Source organism: Euleptes europaea, chromosome 2 (assembly GCF_029931775.1).
Source record: "Euleptes europaea isolate rEulEur1 chromosome 2, rEulEur1.hap1, whole genome shotgun sequence".
Taxonomy (NCBI): domain Eukaryota; kingdom Metazoa; phylum Chordata; class Lepidosauria; order Squamata; family Sphaerodactylidae; genus Euleptes; species Euleptes europaea.
The window spans coordinates 70,462,093-70,483,300 of NC_079313.1; the positions used below are offsets into that span (position 1 = coordinate 70,462,093).

General features: G+C 43.9%; 1 protein-coding gene across 1 annotated transcript in view; it reads left to right on the forward strand.

Moving 5' to 3' along the window:
* The window catches only part of LRP8 (LDL receptor related protein 8), a 255,962-nt gene that overhangs the window by 215,705 nt on the left and 19,049 nt on the right, over nt 1–21,208 (forward strand). The window contains exons 5-10 of the mRNA XM_056844773.1: nt 4,422–4,790; nt 9,958–10,080; nt 10,414–10,536; nt 18,749–18,868; nt 19,000–19,125; nt 20,605–20,776. Of these exons, the coding sequence (XP_056700751.1) occupies nt 4,422–4,790; nt 9,958–10,080; nt 10,414–10,536; nt 18,749–18,868; nt 19,000–19,125; nt 20,605–20,776 (1,033 nt within the window). The remainder of the gene's footprint in view (nt 1–4,421; nt 4,791–9,957; nt 10,081–10,413; nt 10,537–18,748; nt 18,869–18,999; nt 19,126–20,604; nt 20,777–21,208) is intronic.

Sequence of the window (21,208 nt, forward strand, 5' to 3'; positions counted from 1 at the left end):
CAAGGGTTTGTCCAGCCTCTGTTTAAGACTGCCAGTGAGGGGGAGATCACCACCTCCCTAGGCAGCCGATTCCACTGTTGAACTACTCTCACTGTAAAAAAAATTTAAAAATCCCACTATCCAGACAGTACCTTTCTGCCCGTAATTTAAACCCATTATTGTGAGTCCTATCCTCTGCTGCCAACAGGAACAGCTCCCTGGCTTCCTCTAAGTGACAGCCTTTCAAATATTTAATGGGAGCAATCATGTTCCCACTCAATCTCCTCTTCTCCAGACGGAATATTCCTAAATCCCTCAGCCTTTCCTCATAAGGCTTGGTCTCCAGGCCCCTGATCATCCTTGTCACTCTCCTCTGCACCCGCTCCATTCTGTCTACAACCTTTTTGAAGTGAGGCCCCCAGAACTGCACACTGTACTCCAGGTACTGTCTAACCAATGCAGTGTACAGTGGGACTATGACATCTTGTGATTTGGATGTTATGCCTCTGTTGGTACATTCCAAGATTACATTAGCCGTTTTTGCTGCAGTATCACTTTGGCTGCTCATGTTTAGCTTACAGTCCACTCGTACCCCAAGTTCTTGTTCACACACACTGCTACCCAGAGGTGTATCCCCCCCATCCAGTATGTGTGTTCCTCATTTTTGTTACCCAGCTGTTGAACTTTGCACTTGTACTTGTTGAATTGCATCTTGTTCACATCTGCCCACTTTTCCAGTGTGTTCATATCTCGATAAATTCTGTCTCTATCTTCTGGTGTGTTCACTGTTCCTCCCAATTTGGTGTCATCTGTAAATTTAATGAGTAGTCCCTCCACCCCCTTCATCCAGATCATTTATAAAAATATTGAAAAGTATCGAACCCAGAACCGAGCACCAGACCCACCCCACTGGTCACCTCCCTCAATTCAGATGAAATGCCATTGACAACTACTCTTTCAGGGTGGTTCTCCAACCAGCTCCTTATCCACCTAACTATTCTAGAATCCAGTCCACAGTCCTCTAGTTCACCCATCAGAACATCATGGGGAACCCTGTCAAAAGCTTTACTGAAATCCGGGCAAACAACATTGATAGCATTCCCTCGATCCAGTAAGCTTGTCACTCGATCAAAGAAGGAAACAAGGTTGGGGGGAAATCTGTGCTGACTTCCCCAGATCACCAAGTTGTCCTTCAAATGCTTGTAGGTTGATCCCTTCAAAATCTGCTCCAGTATCTTCCCTGGGACAGAGGTCAGCCTGACTGGCCTGAAGTTTTCTAGAAGGAGGAGTTGGAGTTGGTTTTTATATCCCACTTTTTCTCTACCTTTAAGGAGTCTCAAAATGGCTTACAATCATCTGTGCTTCCCCTCCCCACAATGAACACCTTGTGAGGTAGGTGGGGCTGAGAGAGTTCTGAGAGAACTGACTAGCCCAAGGTCGCCCAGCTGGCTTCATGTGTAGGAGTGGGGAAATAAACCTGGTTCACCAGATTAGACAACTACACCACATTGGCTCTGGGTCATCCCTCCTCCCTTTTTTGAAAATTGGAATAACATTTGCCTTCCTCCAGTCTTGTGGCATATCTCCCATCCTTCAAGAGGTCTGGAAGATGATGGACAAAGGATCTGCAAGCTATCTAGAAAGTTATTTGAGCACTCTTGGGTGCATACCATCTGGACCAGACGTTTTATCCAATGCAGCCAGGTGCTTCTCAACAACTTCTCTATCCATGTCAACTGGCAGCCCAGATGCCGTGCCTTGCCTAGTACCATCTCTACATCAGCATGTTCTCTTCTTCAGGGAAAAAACAGAGGCAAAATAGCCATTGAGCCTTTCTACTTTCTCTCTGTCCTGAGTCGGAGTTTCTCCATTTTCACCCAACAGTGGGCCTATTGCTTCTTTTACCTTGCGTTTGCTCTTCTGAAGAAGCTTTTCTCATTGTGGCGAGCCCCCCTGGTCAGCCTCAGCTCACTGTGAGGTTTGGCCTCTCTGATGTCTGACCTACAGTGCCTAGCAACCCGCGGATACTCTTCCTTAGAGGTATGTCCTTGCCTCCATTTCTTGAACATTTCCTTTTTCTTCCTTGGCTCATCATGGAGTTCTCTGTTCATCCACATTGGCTTCTTGGATCTCCTTCCATGTTTCTTTCTTGTTGGAATAGCGAGGGCTTGAGCTTGCAAGATTACTTGTTTAGGAGAGCCCACCCTTCACCTGCTCCTTTTCCTTCCAGCAGTCTTGCCCATGACTCTCATCATGCCTCTGAGTTAATAAAATTATTGTGTTCTATGGGAATTTGTGACCGGGTAGATTTTTCTGATTCAGTTCTAAATCTAGCAGGCCAAGATGGAAGGAGGAGGGGAAAATGAAGCCCATCTTTATAGCTCAGAACAGACTGATTTGTATGCAGATGCCTCACCGTGACTTTCAGGGGAATGTTCAGTGTGTTGAAAAGGGGGCTTATCAGTGCAACTCAGGAGTGAAATCCTTGCGTACCTCACCGAGTCTTTGCCCTGTGCATCCCACTTAATATGTTCAAAACAAGGCCTGCTGTGAAATTCTGAAATGTACTTATATTTGGGAGGGAATGAAATTGATACGCATGGTAATCAAAGTCATGGCAGAGAATACTGTAGTGCAAAGAAGTCTGCAAGATATTCTTATTTATTTCACCAATTTCCTCTCCCCAGCTCCTGATTTTTTACTTGGCGTACCTTGATGAACACCTATATTTCTGGCCTCTGCCAGGTGGCTGTATCGCTGCTCTTTGACTTTTATTAGCAACAGATTTGCTCCCACCTTTTCCCTCTAAGTTAGCACAATGCTCCCTGTTTTACTGACCCACAATTCTTGGACTCCTCCAGTTATATTTGCCACCTGGCTGCTTTCACGCTTGAAAGAAATTTTGGCCCATCTGGCCACTCCCCCCCCCCTTTAGTTCAGCTGTAATGCTTGACAACAGGCAGTATTAAATTTTGTGTATGTTTCAATTAATAAACATGAGGAAATGAGCTGGATTTCCCCCATCCCCTTTTGGAGGGATGGCATGTTCTTGCACTCCTGTTCGTGCACAACTGAAGGTCTCTCTCCCTTGAAATATCTCTTTCATACCAGGTATGAGTAAATTTCCAAATATGTATAATGGAAGGAGGAAATGTAATGCCTTATATTGTGAGCATCTTAGGACAACAGTGTGCTTGGCTTTTGGATGCTTGGGCACTGATTTATGACCACAAATAAAATATTTTCCTTTCACCCCCTTTGTTGTGGTTATTGGCTCAGAAGGCACCAGGGCCCGTTCCTGCATTTTGCTTACAGTTATAAGGACCACACAGGCTACTTGAGGCCTTCTATGAAGGGATAGGTGGCTCCAATGTGGCCTAGAAATATTAACACTGAACAAGACTTTCCCTAATTAAGCAACTGGCAAATTATTTAGCACTTCTGAGTACTTCAGAGCCAGTGTGGGAGATGATTAAAGTGTCAGAATAGATTCTGGCAAACCCAGGTTTAAATCCCCTGTAGCTGTGAGTTTGGCTATCATCAGGTAGCAGATGACAATTACTGGAGATCCAGTAAGCCCTGCCAGAAATTTTGTTAGTCTTTAAGATGCTACAGGACTCTTGCACTTTTCTACTGGAGATCCAGGGCAGTATAGTGGTTAAAGTGTCAGTTTAGGATCGGGAAAACCCAGGTTTGAATCCCCTCTCTGCCATGGAAGTTTGCTGGGTGACCTTGGGGCCAGTCACACAGTCTCAGTCTAACCTACCCTCACAGGATTGTTGTGAGGATAACATGGAGGAGAGAACAGTGTAAACCAATTTGGGTCCCCACTGGGGGGAAAGGTGGGGATGTAAATGAAATAAACACAATGTCCCATTCAATGTCCTACACTATACTCACTTATGACTATCTTTATGGCTTGTCTGCACAGTATCTGCTTAATTGGATCCTACACTGCACAACCGAGAATGTAGGAAATGTTCTAGGGAAAGGCAAATACGTTCCTCCTCCCAGGCTTCTCCATCTTGATAACTAGGAAACAGGAATCCCAATAGATCTTGTAGCTGTCTCCAAGAATCACGTGAAGGGAAGGAGGGACCAATGCAAGCTATAGCCTTGGCATGCATGGAAAGATTATACTGTAAATATTAGAGGAACTACATCCAGTTCCTAAAATAGAGGCATGGGGGTAGTGGATGAAGATAAAGTTGGCAAGAGAGATCTTGGCTGCAGCTTTCACTGAGTCACCAGTGAATGCATCAGAACAGCGGAGTCTAATAAAAAGCATACACACTTGCAAGTCTTAAAAGTGAGTATGTTTTTCCTGGTAAACAGATGAAATATCGGAAGGGAAAGTGACTCTTTTTGAGGCTGGAAGCCTCGAAGAGCTCTGTCAGCTAATTGAGCTCTCTCAACTTGTCTCTTTTGCTTGTATCTCAAAGTCTGTTCTTCGAGTGAGTTCCAGTGCAGTAACAAGACCTGCATCGCCACCATATTTGTGTGCGACGGCGATGACGACTGCGGCGATGGGAGCGATGAGAGGAAGTGTTCGCCGCTCACCTGCAATCCCAGTGAGTTCCAGTGCAACAACAGCCAGTGCATCCCGGAGGCCTGGGTCTGTGACAACCAGCCCGACTGTGAGGATCATTCGGATGAATCAATGGAGAAGTGTGGCTATAAAGTCAAGCCCCAGCTCCTGAGTACCTGTGCAGCTCATGAGTTCCGCTGCGGCAACGGGGAATGCATCCACCTCAACTGGAAGTGTGATGGAGATGAGGACTGCAAAGACAAGTCAGATGAGCAAGATTGTCGTGAGTATCCACAGGGCATTGAATGAGGTGTGGAAGTTAGATGGGTTCTTGTGGAAGTGCTAACAGTCGGTTAACTTGGGGTGGTAACTCATGCAGGCCGGTCCTGTGCAGGCTCACTTGGAGGTTAGTCCCAATTACTTTTAAAGAGGCTCCCTCCCAAGCATGCGCATTATTACACTCCAACATTCACTTTAACCGTTGACTTATTTATGTAATCAAGAAGGGAAGGAGGTGGAAGTAAATTGCAAGAAGGTTAGCTCCTCCTAGCAAGATCAGAACCTCTTGAGAGTCAGCATGGTGCAGTGGTTGAGAGCAGTGGACTCTGATCTGGAGAACCGGGTTTGATTCCCTGCTCCTACACATGAAGTCAGCTGGGTGACCTTGTGCTAGTCACAGTTCTCTTTGAACTCTCTCAGCCTCACTTACTTCACAAGGTGTCTGTTGTGGGGAGAGGAAGGGAAGGAGGTTGTAAGCCAGTTTGATTCTCCTGAAAAGGTAGAGAAAATTGGCATATAAAAACCAACTCTTCTTTTTCTTCTTGATGTGCATCACTTTTATCCCAGAAGATACTGTCACCAGCAGCTAGGAGTTATCTCTGATGGGTTAGGTACATGTTTCATAGTGGAATTCACACAAGATGATCAGCAAAGCAGTGAGGCTGTAGAAACTCACCTCTGAGGTAACCACTGAATTTTGATTGTGCCAGTGAGCCTTCAGACTTCTGAAGGTATGTGCTGAAGTGCTTGCTGATTTATCCCTTTTCTGATGGGTAGCTAGTAATAGCTTCACTGATTGGCTAGCAAATTCTCTTTAATATTCTATATAGAAAACAAGTACAGCATAATTTTCAGCCCATCAAGCCTGTGCGCTGAAGAATATCTATACCTTTAGTTGGAGAAGTCAACACTTTGGCTTGATCGCACCATATGTAGTTAAGCAGAAGCTCCTAGTCAGGTTGTGAAAAGCCCTGAATTACTGAATAATGGATTTCTCTTCAGTTAAGCTTTGTGCCTTTCACACATTGTTGGGATGGTTTGGGATGTTTCATCCATTTTTCAGATGCTAAATAGCTTAAGCTGGTCATTCATCCAGAGACTGCAAGAGAAGGAAATGGAGAAAATGTTTCACTGAAATATTCATAATTGTGACACTGAAATGAGATGAAATATTCATCCTAAAACTATGCAAAAGGAGAGCAACTGAAAAGCATCCATCTGTGGGAAAGTGGACAGCTCCCACTTGCAAAGACTGGATCTTTAAGGTTCTCGGGGCAGAGCCTACTTGCAATTAACATATAGAATTAGGGAGGACTATTAAGTAACATAAAAGCAGACAAATGCAGACGCACACACACACATATACACAAATGCTAACATATGGCTCCCACGCCACTATAGTAACCTAGGAAAGGGTCTTTTTTTCCACAGAGGAAACTGTAATAAAACAATCAACACACAAAAGAGAAATAAAATCCCTGAAAATATCCCCCTAAATGTCTGAACCTGCTGTTCTCCTTCTTCCCTTTGTTAAATGATAGAAAATGTGCATCATAACTAGACCTGTGATAAATCATGTCGTGGACCTAGAGTGTTGGGTACCCAAGGTTGGGTGGGATGAAAATATATATAAATAATGAAAATATATAATTTATTAGAAGCGCTATATCAAGATTAAAATTATTTCAAAACCATTAAAATAGCACAATGGCATCCTAAAGTTGATGTCTGTCACCACAAGCCAAACGCGTTTCGGCCTATATGGCCTTCCTCAGTGGTCTATTTGAATCACATGTAAAACATGCGCACACATTTACATATACAGGCAACATAAAATAGACCAGGCATGTAGTAGGTTGTATATATTACCAATTACACCAACATCTGGTAAGATTGTCTTAGGTTTTTTGTTTGAATAGGTTGATACTTGCACACAACTTATGTGGGAGACATATACAGACCAGCATAAAAACCTGAGACAGCCTTACCAGATGTTGGTGTAATTGGTAATATATACAACCTATTACATGCCTGGTCTGTTTTATGTTGCCTGTATATGTAAATATATTTGTAATGTGTGTTCATGTTTTACAGTATTTCATGGTGAAATAGAGTTTATTGTGAACGTCGTTGCACAATTACAATACAATTTTTACTGCCTGGGCCACTTGCATGGTAGGGTACCCTTAAGGATTGTGGGATGGCACCTCACTTTCCCCTGTATCTTCCTCCCCACACTATTTCCTCTTTCTTTCCATATCCCCTCCCCTTTCCCTGCCTCATTCTCTCCTCCTGAGCGATTCACCAACCTACCTTTTATCTGCCTTCCATCATCTATATTTATTATTTATTCACTTCATTTATACCTCACCTTTCTCAACAGTGGGGACAAAAGCAACTTACAGTATTCCTCTCTTTTCCGTTTAATCCTCACAACAATCCTGTGAGGTAGGTTATGATGAAATTATGTGACTGGCCCAAAATCACCCAGTGAGCATTCACAGCCAGATGGGGATTTGAACCTGGATCCCCCAGACATTACTCTGAAGTTCTAAGCCACACTGGCTTTCATAGAGGAGCTGCTGTTAAACAGTAGCAAGCAGCCAGACCTAGTTGAGTCATGCAAGTCAGGTGGTATCAAGTCACCTAGTGGTTACTGCCAGGACTAGGGTTGCCAACCTCCAGGTGGGACCTGTAGATCTCCAGAATTACAACAGAACTTCAAACAACAAATATTTGTCCCCCTGGAAAAAATGGCTGCTTTGGGTGGGTGGACTGTATGACATTATATTTTGATGAGGCCCTTCCCTTCCTCTCCCCAACTCTGCCATCCCTAGACACCAGCCCAAATTCTCCAGGAATTTCTCAACTTGGAGCTGGCAACCCTAGTCAGGCCTGCCCCTGAAGAGTTCTCCTTCAAAGGCCAAAACAGCCCTGGAAAGGACCCTGCCCTCTCCTGCCTTTTTACTAGATACAGGCACCGAGGGCTTCTGTTTCTTAAAGCTAAAGGCTCTCCTTTGGGGGGGGGGGTTAAAACCCCACAATGCATTTTTTTTAGATTTCCGTTTTTTCTGCAAACCTGAAGTTTGTAGAAAGATCCGCCTAGCCCGTTCACAGTTCCAGTCGTTGGATTTAAGTATCCTCAGATTTGGCTGCCTTCGTTATTAGTATATAGATTTGCGGTGATTCTTCACTAGCGAATCAAATATGTAACTCTATTTCAAAGAGCAAGTGCTAAACATAAGGCTATACCTCTCATGTTCAGGTGTTCAGTCCCTTTGAATAGAATCACATGGACAAGCTAATGGTTGGTAATAGCATGCTAAAAGGCTCTCATGGACAATTAAGAATAAGCTGGATCCCATGGCTGCTTGGATCCCAAGCAGGCAATTTTCAAAATATTTTAACTGCTGCTTTTTTCATTAAATTAGTTTAGTCCCATTAACTTTAACAAGGCTAAAGTGGTTTAAATGGAAGTAGGTTGTAGCCTGACAGTTGGTTTCCCAGCTAAAACACGGGAATAAGCTAGTAATTCCCTAATGACCATATGTTGGAGAGTAAACCACATAAAAAAAGATTACTTTGGAACATAAACACATTAGAGGCATTCAGAGCAATTTCTCATGCTGTAAGATGAACGGGCACTTTCACCACATGTCATGTTGGAGCGTGTGCATTCTCACCGTGGGGGGTGGAGATGCATACGTTCTTTTTGGACGTATCAGCATTCAGCATAAACTGAAAGCCGGGGTACATTCATGCATCTGTCTGCATTTGAACATATATTGTGATCCACAAATTTATCTTTGCATGTTATATGTTTGTAGATTTAGATGAATATTGGAGACAATCAGAAGCAGTAAATCATTGCTGGAAACATTAATTTTGCCAGAGCAAGGATCAGTGTAGTGATCCTGAGTCCCTGTTGTGTGTTTGTCCTATATGATGGATTGCGCTGCATCATGTTAGCATGCCTTGTGGTACCTGCTGTGTTCTTTCTTGCTGCCTCTTCACTGTTTCTGGGGTATTGAAGGGTCATAATTTCTGATCTTAGGGACAGTTCATGAAATTGCCAAGGAGATGCTGCCACAAGGCAGTCGAACCAAATGAATTAGCGACTGCTTTGTATTGCTCCAGCTACTCGGGTGGCAGTGATTTTCTGTCATTTAGGATGAGAATGCAGTTCCCCAAGGGAGGAAGCACTCAGATTAATGCTTTCAGATAAGTTTATTCATAGTAGCTGTAAGCTTTGAAATTCATCTTGGGGGTTCTTTTATCTAAAATCTTTGTGGCTTGGATCCTGTGAATCTGCTAATGCCATCTTCACCCAGTCAAGGATGCAGAAGAGCCTCTTGTGTCAGAGCAGTGCTTCTTATTCCCAGGGAAAACTACTGCCATTAGCAGAGCAGAACTATGAGATTTGAGGCCAGATTTTTAGCTGGCAAGTTAGATCAGGGTGGATACCGTGAATCCTGCTGAGCAAAAGGGGGCAGAATAAAAGTGGTGAGAGGCGGCCTGTGGAGAAGGGAACATTCTTAGAGCTCATTGGTTCTTGTAGGTTATCCAGGCTGTGTAACCGTGGTCTTGGTATTTTCTTTCCTGACGTTTCACCAGCAGCCGTGGCAGGCATCTTCAGAGGAGTAACACAGCTGCTGGCGAAACGTCAGGAAAGAAAATACCAAGACCACGGTTACACAGCCCGGATAATCTACAAGAACCAATGAACTCTGACCGTGAAAGCCTTCGACAATATTCTTAGAGCTCCCTCTACCATTTTTAGCAGGGCCTACCTGAGACCATATGGAGAGCCAATATAAATGGAGTGGGAAAACATGGGTTCAGATCCCGAATTAGCCATGAAGCTCCTTGAGTAACCCTGCCTAAATCTTTGTTTCTCGGTCTGTTCATAAGATAAAATAGTTAAATCCCATGTTATGCCACTTCGGGTTCCTTGGAGAAAGAGTGGGATATCTATATAGAAAATAAAATATAGTGTGGTGATAGAGGATACAGAATCTGTCCATGGGTGGTGCTTATCTCCAAGGAAGAAAAATAGCAGGTCCCAAAATTTTCAGCATTGTTGAGAGCAGTAATCATAGCTGCGTATTGCCAAGCCTGTTAATATGAATATGCGTAATGGTTCGAGCTTCTCTTTAATACTTTTTTTCAAGCCTTGGTGACCTGTAGTCCTGATGAATTCCAGTGTGGTGATGGGACCTGCATCCATGGAGCAAAACAGTGCAACAAAGTCCATGACTGCCCTGACAACAGTGATGAAGCGGGCTGTGTTAACGGTAGGTGCAAAAAGTGCCCTGGAATGGGTGCAGTGGAAACACTTACTTGAAGAATTCTGGATGATAGCGATGGAAGGGCCTCCTTAGCCTTTTTTCTGGACCCTGTACTCAACTGCTCCTCATCGTAATCTTTGCAGGGAAGCTTTTCTTCGCAGCTTCATCAGCCGTCGCTCATTGACAGATCCCTTGTCGTACGTTGCCACTAAATATTCCATTGCCTAACTCCATCCCATTTCTTCTAAATTACATCCTCTTCAATCTTGATGTCCAGCCTTCATTTCTTTGTACCTAATCTAACTTCCACTGCTTTCCCTCCCTTGCTTGTTGCAACAGAAGCGACGTGCAAGAGTCCCACCAAGTTTCAGTGTAAGAGTGGAGAGTGCATAGAGGAAGTCAAGGTGTGCGATTCACAAAGGGACTGCAGGGACTGGTCTGATGAGCCTCTAAAAGCATGTGGTACAGTACACTCATTCTTCTTTATTTCTACCTCCTTTTTTAACAATCTCTTCCATTCACTGTATGCCTAGGATACATGAGCAAATAGCTCCATAACATGTTTGTCTGCTCTCCTTGTCTCTGTCTATTGCCTGTATGTAAAATGACCTGGAATCTAATTCTTTGAAGTGTAGACCTTGCATAGGACAAAGGGAAGACTGTGTTGCACCAGGAAATAAATCCAGGCTGATTGCAAAGAGGTGTGATTTGAGCACGGGATTAGGAATTCCTCAGTTTCCTGCCTTCCCTGATGAGGCTTAATTACTTGTTGTTACTGCAGAGTGTGAGGCATATTTATACAGTCACAAGGCACCCATTTCTTTGATAGTTTTTAATCCAAGCATATTGTAAGGTCAGCATACTGACCCACTTGCTTCTGTGGCCTCAGTGTTTGTGGTGGAGATGCAGGTACATACCTCTTACCCCTCCATGTGGATACTGTCACTCATGAAGCAAGAGCTCCATTCAGAGGCATGCTTCATGCCATTCCTCCTTCCCCCAGTTTCTGAAAAAAAACATGCCAATTGAGCAGCCATATGAGGGGCCACTTCTGTTATCATTAGGGTTACCAGGTCTCTATTCTTTAGATTACATTTACAAGAAGAGGGTTGAAGAGATTTAAGAGGCCATTTGGATTTTTTCTATGATGACTGCTTATATTACTCAAAACCCATTGCAAGAGATTTTGTAAAACTTTAGAGATTCCTGTTTTACTGAGGATTTACTTAGGATCAATGGCAAGGTGTGCTGAATGTGATGCAGTTTCCTCTTTGACCCTGGTCATGGTTTTTCGTGCCTTTATCCCAGATTCTATTTCTGTTGAGCAATGACAAGCCTTTCTTACTAGACGGTGGTATATATCCTGGTTATACAGTATCTTGAATATTAGTTGCAGACTGAATTGGGGTGTGTGTGTTGGTTTGAACAGTTCCTCTGTAGTCCAGGTTTTCTTGTTGTGATTTCAGGATCTGGGTGTTCTTAGTAGTCTTACAGTGCATTCCTGAAGTGGGGGGCGAGTCAGCTTAGGAGCCAATGTGACCACGCAGCGGCATAAGTGCCCAGTTATCATGGGATAACAGGCACTTATGCCATCACAGAGGGCATCCCCTTCTGGCCCTGGGACGCCACGCCACAGCGCAGGGTTCGGGCACCGGCAGGGCCTTCCACCGGTGTTCTCCTGATAAAAATCCCTGCACTGGCATACCAAGAGGCATTCCCATGGTATTCCAGGGGGGGCGGGGGGCGGAGCTGCCTTTTGGCAGCTTCCAAATCCCTTTCATCCCAGGAAGGCCTCCCGAGATGCCGGCGGCCCAGTGGCACAGGCCCGCTTGCCCCTATGGTGGGGGGGAGCCTTTTTTCCTGGTTTTATTTTGGAAAAAAGGCTTTTCTCCCCCTCTGCAGCGGCTGGGAAGCCTCTGAGGAGGATTCTCATCTGCGCCGTCCTAGCCTCCATCCTAGCCACCGTGGTTCCCCTCCCCCAGAAGCACACTGTTTAAGATTAAGGTGGCATACAGGAGCACTTTTCTCATTCAGCTATGCAACCATAAACCTGTGTTCTGCAATACTCTTTTGGGATAATGAATGGGTTATCCCTAATACCATGCAGTGAAGCCTTTTGTGGTAGTAACATGGCTTTTGCAACCTGTTCTCGATCATGAAGAGGAACAGATATCTATGACCTATTTGCCAGGCAGACAAAGCCACTCATATCTGTACCACCCTGAACACCATACTAGGAGAGGATTCTGTACCAGAAGCCTGCACTAGTTACAGTTGCTTGGAAGAGTTTCATTTACCGATGCCTGAGGAAAGTTGGCAAGATGTTGCAAGATACTCACAACATGAGTCCTGGGTTATTAAAGCCAAATGGGGATTGTGGTGTGAGAGAATTTTCCTACCCATTGGAGAAGGCTTTAAGTAATCCATTACTAAAAATATAAAAAGGAAACATTTAGAGTCATCCAGTCTCACAAATTACAATGTCAAATTTACCCTTTTATTGGAAGTCTAACTCCAAGCTTTTCTGAATAATATAGATTACCTTGATCTTTATCAATTTAGTTTCTGGGCCTGTGGGAGGGGGTTAAATCATCTTGGTTTCCCTTGTGATGTTAACAGAAGGATATGGAGAGTCCTGCTAATTCTCCTGGATCTCTCTGTGGTCTCCCTTATTATCAACCTTGGCATCCTTCTAGATTACCTATGTGAGTTACATATGAACATAAGAACATAAGAAAGGCCCTGCTGGATCAGACCAAGGCCCATCAAGTCCAGCAGTCTGTTCACACAGTGGCCAACCAGGTGCCTTTAGGAAGCCACAAACAAGACGAGTGCAGCAGCACCATCCTGCCTGTGTTCCACCGCACCCAAAATAATAGGCATGCTCCTCTGATACTAGAGAGAATAGGTATGCAGCCTGACCAGTATCCATTCTAACTAATAACAATGAATACCCCTCTCCTCCATGAATATGTCCACTCCCCTCTTAAAGCCCTCCAAGCTGGCAGCCATCACCACATCCTGGGGCAGGGAGTTCCACAATTTAACTATACGTTGTGTGAAAAAATATTTCCTTTTATCTGTTTTGAATCTCTCGCTCTCCAGCTTTAGCAGATGACCCCGTGTTCTAGTATTATGGGAGAGAGAGAAAAACGTCTCCCTGTCCACTCTCTCCAAACCATGCATAATTTTATAGACCTCTATCATGTCTCCCCTTAGCCGCCTTCTTTCCAAGCTAAACAGCCCTAAGCGTCCTAACCGCTCCCCATAGGACAGTTGCTCTAGTCCCTTAATCATTTTGGTTGCTCTTTTCTGCACCTTCTGAAGCTCTGTAATATCCTTTTTTAGGTGTGGTGACCAGAACTGTACACAGTATTCCAAGTGTGGTCTCACCATAGATTTGTACAACGGCAGTATGATATCAGCAGTTTTATTCTCTATTCCTCGTCTAATTATGGCCAGCATGGAATTTGCCTTTTTTACAGCAGCCGCACACTGGGTTGACATCTTCATTGAGCTATCCACTACCATCCCAAGATCCCTTTCTTGGTCTGTCGCTGCCAGCACAGATCCCATCAGTGTATATGTGAAGTTAGGATTTTTTGCCCCAATATGCATCACTTTACACTTACTCACATTGAATCTCATTTGCCATTTTAATGTCCATTCTTCCAGTACGCAGAGATCCTTCTGGAGCTCTTCACAGTCCGATTTTGTTTTAACCACCCTAAATAATTTGGTGTCATCTGCAAACTTGGCTACTTCACTGTTTAACCCCAACTCCAGGTCATTGATGAACAGGTTGAAAAGCACCGGTCCCAACACAGATCCCTGAGGCACCCCACTGCTCACATCCCACCATTGTGAGAACTGACCATTGATTCCTACTCTCTTCTTCCTATTTTTCAGCCAGCTCTCAATCCATAGGAGGACTTGTCCTCTTATCCCATGATTTTGAAGTTTGCTTAGCAGTATTTAGTGGGGGACTTTGTCAAAAGCTTTTTGGAAATCCAAATACACAATATCCACAGGCTCATTCCTGTCCACATGCTTATTGATGCTATCAAAAAACTCTAATAGGTTAGTGAGACAGGACCTACCCTTACAGAAGCCATGTTGGGTTTTGCCCAGCAGACCTTGCCCTTCTATATGCTTGACAATTCTATCTTTAATAATGCTTTCCACTAATTTACCCGGTACAGACGTTAAGCTAACTGGCCTGTAATTTCCTGGGTTCCCCCTGGAACCTTTTTTATAAATGGGTGTTACATTGGCCATTCTCCAGTCCTCTGGTACAGTTGAGGGCAGTCTAGTGGTTTTGATCTTACCGTCCAGGATAGTCTTGGTGGTACTGGGCAGGAGACTATTGTTCCTTTCCATAGTTCTTGTTCTGTGTCATTCTAGGAAGTTCAGTTTTGCTTTCCATGCTATTTAACATCTTCATGAATAGAAATGTAAAATTTCTGGAAATTCTGTCGCCACTGGAAGGGATGGATATTTTTATCAGTTTTCTTTTTCTGGAAAAACAAATTATGGAAAAAAATAGAATAGATCTAATAAGGAAGAAGAAGAAGAAGAAGAAGAGTTGGTTTTTATATGCCGACTTTCTCTACCACTTAAGGCAGAATAAAACTGGTTTACAGTCACCTTCCCCTCCCCACAACAGACACCCTGTGAGGTAGGTGGGGCTGAGAGAGCTGTGACTAGCCCAAGGTCACCCAGCTGGCTTTGTGTGTAGGAGTGGGAAAACAAATCCAGTTTACCAGAGTAGCCTCCGCCGCTCATGTGGAGGAGTGGGGAATCAAACCCGGTTCTCCAGGTCAGAGTCCACCGCTCCTAACCACCACTCTTAACCACTATACCACGCTGCTGCTTGCTGTTGCAAGGGATGTTGGGGACGGACAGGTGCACTTTGAGAGGCTCCTGAGGGACCTGTTAGTGGTGCAAGGGGACCCCGCACAATACCCCATCCCGCCCAGTGGCCCCCCTCCTGCTCCACTGACAGCAGGAGTACCCCAAGGGTTAGCCTGGGAGCACCCTCGGCAGTGTGGACGGGCTGCTGGGAGGTGCAGCTGCCAGTGAGTGGAGAACACCTGTGACTGCACAGACTCTCGCTATGCCTCTTCCAAGGTGAGGGCACCCTTTGCACTTTGTCGGCTGAGGGCCTGCTTGGGGTCTTCGCAGGAGGGGAATTAGTGAGGCCCTTGGCAACTCTGTCAGTTGCCCAAGGACTTGCGACAGAACTCGATCCCTTTAAAAGGTGGAGGTGAATGCCACAGACATGGAGCCAGCATCCCTGGCCATGCCCCTTCCCACCCCTGGGCTGTGACAAGTGCTGGGCTGGGGGCCCCGTGCCTGCTGGCCCCTGATTAGTTCTGCCTGCCCTGTCCTTCATGGCTCGGCCACCACGACACCACACTTGGATGGGATGCTATAGCATGGTTGCTGGGGATGCTGATGCAGTTGCGGCCACAGGAACCCAGCTGCAAGCTGTTTTTCCTGCCAGCTGCTTCCTAACCAAACTCTTTAGGGAGCAGACTAGTGGTGCCACGGTTCCACCGGCAGCCGGCCAGCCGCCACAGCGCAGGCGGCCCTCAGAACTGCACTGTAAATATCCCAAAAGGTGGCAACCAGAATTGCAAGCTTACATTAAACACATTCCTGTATCATTTACCTCATTTCAGAAACGTTTGACTTTGTTTTGTTTTCTCCTGGTGGCGCTGCCAATAATAGTTCTGGCTTAGCCCTGACAACCTCTATGAAGAAAGGAGGTGTCATTTGTTCCCCCACTGGCGGTAACTGAAATTGAAAACCCAGTACAGTTTTATCCCAGCAACTTTAAACTGCAGTAGGGTTGGAAGAGGTCATTTCAATGCCCGCGACAACATTTTGCTTGTCGTTTCAATTAACCTACGCAAAGCGAGGAACAATGTTTCCTTTCTGGCGTGAGATATGCTCTGCAGTTAATGTGGCAATCCTGAGGTAAGCAGATTTGTAAGGACCAGCCTGGATTTGTAATACAAGAGACTAGTTGATGATGCATATTATCTCCAAGTCCCCTTCTTTTTAGAATGCTTCTGTTTAGCTGATAAGTGGTGACGCTTTGAAGAAAGTCCAACAATAAAGCAACCAGAGTCCAGGAAAATACTGTAAAAGGCTTCCTCTAGACCCTGATGCAAAAAGTTAATCCCTTCTTAGTAGAGAAGTTGCGGTTATTAACAGCAGCAGGTTCAGTGGAGCCGGAGCCGGTGCCTATTTCATGGTGGTGCATGTCAGCTCCTGTTCGTTATTCTGATTGATCCTGCCTGTTATTGTTCCCTAGACTGACCACAAGCCAATTAGGCCAGGCACATATTGAAACACACTGGAAGTTGTTGGAACTAGAGGAAAGTTTTCACATTCACAGTTACTCCTGTTAGTTAGTTAATTTATTTACAGTCATTTGACCAGCAATTTTTAAAATACCTTAAAAACTTTAAAAATATCAATATAGCACCAAGATTACAATTTTTTTACATCAATCAGAGATCCCTGCACTCTGCTGGCTATAAAACAGAACTGTACCACTGTGTAAGAAATACTAATATCTTTGTCCTCTTGTAAAAAATAAACAATAAAATTGTCCGAGTATCTAGTCAACCAGGGTATAAACAGCCTATTTCTGACATCCCGATCAAATTCATAATACAATAAGATATGGGTAATTGTCTCCATTACGTCAGAGTTAGTCTACAATCTAGCCTCCAAAGATAAATGCTGGAATCTCCAACTAAGTAGAGCTGATGGAAAGGCATTAAAACGAGCTCTCGAAAAGGCCCATCGAAATTTGTTACTCCTGTTTACAGTGGGACTTTGTAGCACAATATGTGAAGCTCTATAGCTATCTCACTGCAACTAGAAGTGTGACGGGTTTATGCAGGGTATGCTGAAATAGCCATAAGCATGCTCCATATACAGGAAATAGAACTACTTCTGTAAGTCCTTCTCTTGTCTCCGACTAGGTGTAGTGATTTCCATGGCAAGATCTGCAAAGTGCCTACATCAGACTTCAAGGCTCACTTCTAAGCTAGATGCATTTGTTGTCCACTGATGTCCACTGATTCTGAGACACCAGAGTAACTCATGGGTGTGTTATGTCCTGAAATAAGAACCTCAACTACTAGACAATCACCAACACCGTACTCCCCAAATTGAACTGGTGTTCCAGACTCACGCTAGCAATTATTTTTATGTAAATTATCTTTACCTTTCCAACCTTTCTACCCAAAGGGGCCACAAGGAAGCTTACAAATTTTAAAAGTGGCCTTTGATATGACAGGTGATGATGTACTGGTGAAGTACATCATCATGACTATGGTGACGTTGTTGGGTAACAGTGCACCAGTTAATTAGGTCATTCACAGAGGCCTTCTACTTAATTAGACCCAACTAACAGCTTGGAGAATTAGGGGAACAGTTCTCCGATGGTTTTAGTCTTTTCAGTCCAATAGGATACAGAGTTTCCATTGGAGAAGCAGAAGCAGTAGTATGAAATTTGTTATGTGAAGTCCTTCAAGGATCATTTTTTCTGCCTATGATCTTCAATTAGGGTTGCCAGCTCCGGGGTGGGAAGAGTGGATTCATACAATCAAGAGGGTAGACCCCACAATTTAATGCTGTTAACTTCCACAGATAGGGTTGTATTTCCTCATTCAGAAGCAGCATGGCACATGATGTGGTGACGACATTCCTAATACACAGCCTACACTGAACCCTCCTTTGCATCTTAAATGTTCTCCCTGCCCTGTGGCACCCACTTAGCCATGAGCAAAACCCATGCTAATGAGTCCTGTGTCAAAATGATCGAGCCACATGGGTCTTCCCATGGTACAAGTACTCTGCTGGGCATGAGGTTTCCCTTTCCATGGGAAAGACCCAACGACCAGCCTGCCTATATGGCTGGGTTGTCAAAATGTAGGTCCTGGTTGTCCGGGATGCTACTGGATTATCAGCTCCCACACAGCTGAGAGAATACCTAAATGGAATGTGAGGCATAGATCTGTTTTAAATGCACTTACAGGCAGTGCGTGTCCAGGAAAATGTGTGGCTTAAGGAAGCCCTTTTGTCTTCCACTGGAACTGCCAATCCTCAGATCCATTTTTAAGTAGCTGATTAGGATTCATGCATGACTTTCTGGGACCTAGAGGGTGGTCTGGGAATAGAGTGGTCAATGGGTTTTAATTGTTTAAAACTTTTACCCCTCCATTTGGCTCAAGGAGTCCCTCACGGTTGCTTACAAATGGAAGCACCATTTCCTTAGAACAATAAAAATAACAAGAATAATGTGGCCCAGGAGGCCAGTAAGATACAAGTTAAGCCAAACTTCGATTACTAACCTGGAGAGTTACTCCAGTCTAAGCCCATTCATTTCAGTGGGTTGAGACTGGAGTAACTGCATAGGATTGCACTGCATGTTATCTTAAGAAATTTCAAATCAAATGATTTACATTTTCTTGCAAGGTAAAATTTTGTGGTTTTCTGTTGAGGTACTTTTCATATGAATTATACTGAAGGACTTCTTCTGGAGATATTTGTGAATAAAAAAACAGCATGGGCATTTAAGATTATTTTTTTAAACTTTGAAGTCCTAGGACTAAACCTTTTGTATTGGCTAAAAAATCTATGTCTTTTCTAGGCGTGAATGAATGCGCACTCAACAATGGTGGTTGCTCCCACATATGCAAAGACCTGAAGATCGGCTATGAATGTGAATGTCCTCCTGGATACAAGCTCCTAGACAAGAAAACATGTGGAGGTAATTTGCATGGAAAGAGCAGTTTCTTGTGTTTCATCGTTCGACACACAATTATAGCTTACTCTAGGCTCATTCTTTTCCCTGATGGGCTTGATTTTTGATTACTGATGACTTTCAAACTGTCTTTCCAGACATAGATGAATGTGAGAATCCTGATGCCTGTAGCCAGATCTGCATTAACTATAAGGGAGACTATAAATGTGAATGCTACAAGGGTTACGAGATGGACACCTTGTCCAAAAATTGCAAAGCTGTAGGTAAGCAAATGCTCAGAATCATTCTGCTCACCAACCATAAGTCTTAGAACACCAAGACTCCAGGGAAAGAGAAACCAAAGGAAATTTTTAAAACCCAAAAGCTTCTCTTTTTTGCAGCTGCATTAGTGGTATCTAAGCTCAGCAGTTTTCGTTGTTGTTGTTATAGTTACCCATCAACTGCTTAAAATAAGATCAGAAAGCAAAATATCTTGACTGAAAGTTTGTAAAAAAATGCACATACAAAGCTCAATCTGGGTCAGTCTTCTGCAGCTCTCTTGCAAATAGCAAAGTAGCAGCTTTGTCTAGAAGATACAAAAGGCTCAGTTTATGCTGCTTAACTTGTGTTTGCATTGCATGAGCTGCTTGTTGGTGTACGTACACCAGAAAACATAATGTTAAATGGTTGACCTGTTAACCTTACCTGCAGGCGGACATACTAGATATAGAATTCCAGAATGATATTCTTATCATGCTATTTTCTATGCTTTTTTGGCTTCCTATCTTTTCATTATATCTGGGGTGAGGTATATGGCATCTGCTATAGGAGAATTTTTATTTCTTAGTGCATAACTTGATTCTGTTCAATCTGTGGAATCATCAGTACTGTCTGTGCCTCTTAGAGGCTGCAGACACGCACCCAAACACTCCATGTGTTCTCTCTGCTCATCTGTAATCTATATGGAAAGAAAATCTCCCTGTGATGTACTCAGTAATTGGATAAAATGAGGATTGATTAAAACTCTTTCTAGCTTCTTAATGGAGTTATAGTGAAAAATTTAACATGCAAATCAATGTTACCTGGATCTTACTTGTTATAATAAGTGGATTTCACTGCAAGAAAGATTGATGCGTTTGTGTGAACATCAAAAAAAATGTCACGCTGTGCAGATGTAAGAGCGCATTCTTGGGGGGTGAAGCTCCATAGGAGCCAGCGTGATCTTGCGTCAGTGTAGGTGCCACCTTATCACGGAATAAGGTGGCACCAATGCCAGCATGGGGATAAACACGCCGGTGACCAGGAGCCATGGAGCCCCCGCCGCCAACACCAGCAGGGATTTCCTGGAAGGGAAAGCCCACGCCGGAGTTGGGGGGGGCGTTCCAAGGGGCGGAGCTGATGTTAGCTTTTTAGCCCCTTTCGCCCAGGGAATACCCTCTTGAGCGGTAGCAGTACTTTTTAAAAACATAGCGTTATGTTTTTTAAAAGTACTGTAGTAATAATGGAAAAGTTTGAAATATTGCAAGAATTACCAGAATGTGACACAGACACACGAAGTGAGCACATGCTGTTGGAAAAATGACACTGACAGACTTGCCCAAAAACACAATATCTGCAAAGCGCAATAAAGCGAGGTGTGCCTGTATTCTGTTTCCTCTGAGCTCAGGCATGCTCTTAAGATGAAGCAACTAGATCTGAGAGCTGTGCTATTCTGTAAAGCACTGAGAAAGAAAAATAACTTTCTGAGTTTTGTTTTGTGGCAGGGAAGAGCCCATACTTGGTTTTCACAAACCGTCATGAAGTACGCAAGATTGACTTGGTGAAAAGGGACTATTCTCGCGTCATCCCTATGCTGAAGAACGTTGTCGCTTTGGACGTGGAGGTGGCAACAAATAGAATATTTTGGTGTGATTTATTCTATAGGAAGATCTACAGGTGCGAAGATGTCACTCGGCTATCCTTAGGCATGCTTCATTTTATGTACTGCTACTGTTGTGACCTCTCATAAAAATACTGCTCTGTTGGACTGAGCTCAAGGATCTTTAATAGACCTGGCCTCTGAGAATTTGTGTAATTTAAGAGTCATCCAAGGTAGTGGCCATCAACACACATTATAGTAACTTAATTGCATATCTGTCCAGATCCATTTCTCTCCTTCAATGTGGCATCAAGAATGCAGATCTTGAAAATATTCATCTGTGTGCCTCTGGGGCACACAGGTGAGTGTTCTGAGTCTTTATCTAATTGCACAGTGAAATCTCATTTTTCGATGCAGCAAAGTCAGTCTTGTGCACAGGAATCTGAATTGCTCGTGTCCCCCATTAGCCATGCGCATTTCACCCAAACATTTACAGTGGAGGTATCCAC